The 6,081-nt window shown below is 39.4% G+C and overlaps 1 protein-coding gene across 1 annotated transcript; it reads right to left on the bottom strand.

Moving 5' to 3' along the window:
- Nucleotides 1-281: 281 nt before the first annotated feature.
- Nucleotides 282-5,856, bottom strand: dolpp1 (dolichyldiphosphatase 1). The gene is made up of 8 exons (XM_084383693.1): nucleotides 5,719-5,856; nucleotides 4,918-5,018; nucleotides 4,665-4,749; nucleotides 3,406-3,505; nucleotides 3,030-3,128; nucleotides 2,722-2,850; nucleotides 2,498-2,587; nucleotides 282-1,681 (listed from the first exon to the last, which is right to left on the bottom strand). The coding sequence occupies exons 1-8, from the start codon at nucleotides 5,792-5,794 to the stop codon at nucleotides 1,645-1,647; spliced, it is 717 nt and encodes a 238-aa protein (XP_084239819.1). The 5' UTR covers nucleotides 5,795-5,856; the 3' UTR covers nucleotides 282-1,644.
- Nucleotides 5,857-6,081: the final 225 nt, after the last annotated feature.

Consider the following 6,081-nt stretch of genomic DNA (forward strand, 5'->3'; position numbering starts at 1 on the left):
CGTGCAAATCATTTCAGCAGTACTTTTGTCAGATTTTATTTCCCTTCTCAGTTTTTGAGTCTGTGTTACATCAGGACAAATAAACAGAGGCACTGTGGTGGGATAACAGCCCAACCAAAGTCAAACAGACACTTCACTGACTGATGCAGCGAGTAGATGATCAGTAAATCTGACTATCAAGTGGCACATTCGCTCAACGGCAAACACACTTAAGAAAGTAAAACAGCAATTTGAAAGCAAAAAGATCTCACTGCATTTCAAAGCACGACACTTGAACAATCTCTTGTACATAAACACATTTTTATTCAGCCTGATATAGGTTACACATGGAAAAAAATCAAAGTCTAAGAGAACTACTTCCCTTTGTGGAGCTATTGATATGACAGTTTTAAATCAGCTTCAGATCCCCACTTGACAGCTTTCAACATTAGCTGCCGTGGGCTGTGAGGAATTAAGCATAATCACATGCTACGACTGACCTGAGGCTTTTTTTTTTTCTCCTTTCTTCAAAAAAATAAAAAAAATAATAATACAAAAAGAAAACATATCCCCTCAGCAGTCATTATGTGTGTTTTCTCACTAAATGATATGGAATGTTATCTTGGAAATGCAGGTAAAAAGAAAACTGTTCTCTGCAACAGCAGAAAACAAAATAAGAAGAAACAGAATAAAAAAAAAAAAAAAAAGACAGAAAACTGATTCCCAGAACTCTGTTCCCAGGCTGCTACTGTGTGTGAGGCATTAAGAAAACACCACCTCAGTCCAAAGTGTGTTCCAACAACAAAAACAACTGAAACCTGCTGCTGTGATTCAGTCTCATATTCCTCAAATGTGGATATGAACAGAAAACACAACCTCGATGCTCAACAGTACAGAAGGTATATTAAATTTACACTGCTTGCAGATCAGCTTTGGAGTCTAATATATTAGGACTGACAGTCATAGATACAAAGCAAAGACTGATGAGGGAAAAGAGGGGGAGGGTCTTAACATTTAACTAGTGTTAGTCTTTTTTTTTTTTCTTTACTTGTAAATTTCACAAAGTGCAAATTTTCATTTATATTACATCATAACCAATTTTTAGAAATTGTTCTTTTTCTATTATATAACAATGAAAAATGGAAAACCTAGCCATAACCAACCCCCCTCCCAGCCCGATCCCACCAGCTATCCATCAGAATATTTTAAAAAAAGGAATCACTAAATACATGCTGCAATGACGCCCACCAATTTGTTTGAAACTTGACCAAAGCCTCCTTTTTTTTAGGCTCCTTGAAATCTCTTACAGTACACTGTTACTGTCAGCGTGCGTTTATAGTTAAAATATATATATTAATCTATCATTAAATAGTATGCCTCTTGCACAGTCTTGCATGCATTGAAGAGCATTTTGGGCAAGCTGTACAAGAAGGAGAGGCGTGTGGACGGACTTGCTCAGGCTGTAGGCTCCGGGCCAGGTCCAGGCACTCTTTCGCCACCTGTAAACGGTTTTTTGCCCTTTACTCCTTGCAACCACGTCAGTCCAAAAGATGGTTCTCCAGTGTGTTTTTGTCGAGTGAGCATTTGTTTGTGTGTGCACGTAAATGTGTGTGTGGTGTGTGCATGTGTGGTCCTAAACTCAGTTTCACAAAAGAAGTGTGTAGATCACTGAAGTTTTGTTCCAAGCTTTCGTTGTCTGTTCCTACAAGAAAGACACAAAAGGAGAATTGAGCTAAGGACAAATGAAAGAGTCTCAAACACAGTGAAGGACTAGTCACACCAGTGGACTGTTAGCGGGGACAAAGTAACTTCATATACATTTTTTTGTGTTTGATCCACAAGTTTGCGCCATTGAACTCAACAACTTATCTGATCTTTGAGGTAAATAAGAGTCAGAGAGTCCAAAAATAAGTGTTTGATTCCTTTATCACTGCCAGGAGGCAAGTTTGCCTTTATGTTTTTTTTTCCTTGTGTGTTAAAAAAGACGCGTAATTTTTTTTTCAGAGCTGATAACGAACCAAGGAGAGAGACATTTAGCTTATTTCCCATCTCTGTTGAGAGTTTCAGATGTGCGGTACTGATCAGGGAGCTGACAAGCACGGAAGCCGCTAAAAGTGGTCACGTTTGAAGTACATTTTTCTTACTTCTTTTGGAGTCAGTGCCAACTGAACAATGTTCGAGCGCTCAAACATCGTTCATTTGGTGCCAAGTTTGAAAGGGACACTGATCAATACGGGTCCCTGTTTTCTAATGCATTTGTGACATCAAACATGACACAAGATAAAAAAACAAACAAAAGGAAAACATATCTACTGTCAATTGGAAAGGAGTCAATCACTTCTTTCTAGCGGGTTTACCTGCGTTTAAAAACCCTGCATATATGTGCTTATTTTGATGTAACAATGGCTTATGTCACCTTAACATGTAAGCTCCTGTGTGCCACTTTCTGGTGTGACCGGGCCTTAATGGTGATAAATGTGATTTAGGACCTGATGTATGGTCCAAGACAGCAACTTACCTCGCCTCTGATCTGGTCACTGTATACTCAAACCATAAGATGTTGGGGATCAGGCTTGTGTCTCGCACCAGGAAGTACTCTGATATTGGCCTATCAATCATAAAAGAGCAGATGATTAGAGTAGCGGTAGCTGGATATTAGTCTTATCCATTAATTTAGGCTGAGGAGGAATCATCTTCCCCTGTGACACACGAAGGAAGCAGAGAAATGAGAGCACTACTTACCATGCTGCTATTTTGGGGAATAATGGTGTCAGCACCTCCTGTGTGAAAAAGAACCAGACTATGCCAATCGCACTACCGGCCACTCCTCCGTAGAAAACCTGGCTCCAGGTGTGATACAACAGGTAGACCCTGAAAATGGGAGAGAGAAATAGACATACTGTTGAATAAAACACAAATTGATATTTGGTGGTTTTCTTTGTTTTCTATGGTAAACCCTTGACATTATTGTTCTCCTCCTTTATTTCCACTTTAGAGTTTGGGCTTTATCTTGAAGATTTACAGTAGGTGGGAGGGGGTCAGTCTCTTACCTGCTGTATGAGACTGATAAGGCTATGCCCAACAGGATGATGGACAGTATGTGTCTCCACAGCAGGTCCACACATCGAGCATTGTTCGTTTGATGCATTCTGAAAAGAGAAATCAGAAGGTGTTCATACCATGACATCTATAACATGAAGTTTTTGTGAAAGTGTCTAATAAGTGATTATCAAAAACATTACTGTATTTCATATATTAATTAAATAAATGCCTTAAAATTAGCCAAATAAACAACACATACAACTATAAATGACAGATCTCTGACACAATGCAGTATTCATGACATGTTTTTACATTGTTTACATTGATCAGAAAATGTCTACTTTGTCATTTTGATTAACAAACATACCAGTAAAACAGACTCACCTTAAATAAAGGAAAAGAAAGAAGTAAACAACAAAGAACCAGATAAGCTGGGAATGACTGGAGGGCATCCCATACTCTGTGTTCAGGTTTGTGTGAGCCCCTGCAGGAAGACAGCAGAACCTGATATAAATATACATTTACAGTGTTGAGCACATCTTCATATACATATCAAACCAATGATTTTGTTCAGGATAATAAGCAAAGATCAGAATAAAGTGCGCATCTCCATTACTTAATCATACATGAATATCATGAATATACAATTTTTGCCTCAGTCTATTAAAGTAGCTTGATTTGTCAGGTATTTAGTTTAGATAAGCTAAAATATATGAAGATAAATATTTTTGGATTATTTGGATTGAGATTCTCAAATGTCAGGATAAGCTGCTTTTCCCTTTAATTACAATATTGTAAATTGAATATCTTTGGGTTTCAAACTTCTGATCAGACAAAATTAGTCAATGTAAAATTAACGTGGGCATTTCTGGCTGCAACTGACAATTACTGTCATTATCACAACTGAATTTTTCTGATGTTATTCATAGCTGCATAACGTATAAAAATAAGTACATGCAATTATACTGTGATCTAACTAATCTTGTTGTTTTCAACATAGTGCCACTTTCTTCCATGAGCAGCTTATCATAACTTATGATGGGATTAGGCATGTAAAAGTTATGCATGCTTTATTTTGCATTGCCATTTGCAATTCATAGATATGTATTGTTTCCTTTTTTCCCCCTCTCTCTTTATCTGAGGTGAGCTTTTCTCAGATAAGCCCATAAAAGGTTTCTACCTCAGCTGCGCATATATTTTACTTTTGACTTTTTCCCTTACTTTTCTTGCTTCAGATGTCTCATTCTTCCTGGACCCGAACTGTCCAGATATTCAGTTTAATATAATTTTGTGAGGAATAAAAGTATAAAATCCTTACTCTAAGCTAAAACTTGACTAAAATGATTATTCAAATACCAAAATATTAGTTTATTTCCTGTTATTCAATGATCTAACAAATTGTTGGAGCTCTAACAGAGGATTTCACTCATTACATCCACCCTTATATTTGGTGATTACATATCTTTTATTGTAACTAGCATGTTCGTTGTAGGTATGAATGAAGTCAAACTAGACAACTGGACCGACCAGATATTGTAATTGATATGAGAAGAAAATATTCAGGATATTTTGATGTGTTTGCATGGTGTCGACCTACTACTACTACTACTACACATACGAGACAAGCATGTTGCTTCACTCACCTGCACATGGGCGCGGCTCTCTGAGAATGTGCTTCAGCAGCCAGTTTACCCCTTCATTCAGGATGAGCCCACCAAAGAAGGAAATCTAAACAAACAAACAAAAAACAAACAACACATGAGCACTTACAAACCTCTGACCTATCTGAAACCACTGCTCAGGCTCATGTGAGTTAATAAACACATAAACAGACTGACTTTAAAAGTGATGCTCTTTCTGAAAACAAACAAAAAAAAGTGCATGTGCTGAACTCACCGTGTGCAGCTCCCGTTTAAACACTATGAGTGTAACAAAACCCACAAGGACTGCTATGGGAAGGAGACTGACATAAGCCAGCACTTGTCCCGTCAGATCACCTGAAACACAGTGAAACAGGACTTATGTTGGAGCACATCATGAACGCCTGTAAAGTCACCTAGCACTGGTGGGAGTGACACTTTTGAGGCACTCAGTGAACCCGGATGGTTAAAATATTTAACTGTGGCTTCAGGTAGGAAGCTGCTGTGATGGAGTTGCTAATCAATTGTCGTCCTGAAACGCCACATTATTTGAATTTCTTCATGCAGGTAGCTCGGTGGAATATGGTTTATGCTAGTTATACTAAACAGTGTCAGGCCAAGCAGCTAGCTACTACGTTAGCCACAGTCCTGGCTACATTTCTATAAGATGAAATAGCTAGTTATATCCGCCACAGTAAGGAATCACTAGTTGCTGTTCAGAATGAGTGAATTTTGTCGAACAATTCGGACAGGACACCGCATGTACGCTTATTCCTGAGAGGACATATCAAAGCCGATATTAAAACAGCTAGCATGCTAGCTAGCCTTCATTGTGGACAAGGAGGCCAACTGCGCATGCGGCGCTGTCTCACAATTTCGCAGCCCGGGCTACATTCCCCGCTGTGCTCTAGGTTGTATAGCGTCTCACAATTTGGCAGCGGCACCAACGGCCGTGTCCATTCAGTAGCAAGCAAACACACGCACTCTTCAAAAACGACAAAGCGGCCGATGGTTAGCGGAGCCTCGGTATTTAGAGAAACATGTCGAGTGTACGTACCCTCGGGGAACTCTACGTGTGTCAGAGATATGGACCGCCATCGAGGTGGTGCCGAGCACTGCTCTTCCAACGCCATCTTACCCGGACACAACCGGGCAGTCCCAGTGAAACGCCCCAGACACGTGTCTAACCAATGGTGAGCGGAGCTGCGTGTTGAAGCGGGCCCCGGCAGCGGAGCAGCCGTCCAATCCCAGCCGCACACCGGAGATGAGATATTGTGCCCATAGAGAAGAATTATTGAATGAACAAAAAACACAAAAGTCCAGCACTCCACAATAAAGCTAAGAACTGCACTCATTCAAAAAAAAAAAAAGGTTTTTTTTTTTAGGATTACTAAATTGATGTAGGTTTAGGTGAATAATT

The sequence above is a fragment of the Pagrus pagrus genome (genome assembly GCF_965226575.1).
Source record: "Pagrus pagrus genome assembly, chromosome: 19".
Classification (NCBI taxonomy): domain Eukaryota; kingdom Metazoa; phylum Chordata; class Actinopteri; order Spariformes; family Sparidae; genus Pagrus; species Pagrus pagrus.

Coding starts and splice junctions, on each gene's coding strand:
- dolpp1 (XM_084383693.1), bottom strand. CDS start 5,794: ATGGCGTTGGAAGAGCAGTGCTCGGCACCACCTCGATGGCGGTCCATA. Junction 3,129..3,405: donor TTTCTTTTCCTTTATTTAAG/GTGAGTCTGTTT, acceptor TTCTCTTTTCAG/AATGCATCAAACGAACAATG. Junction 2,851..3,029: donor TTATCAGTCTCATACAGCAG/GTAAGAGACTGA, acceptor TCCCATTTTCAG/GGTCTACCTGTTGTATCACA.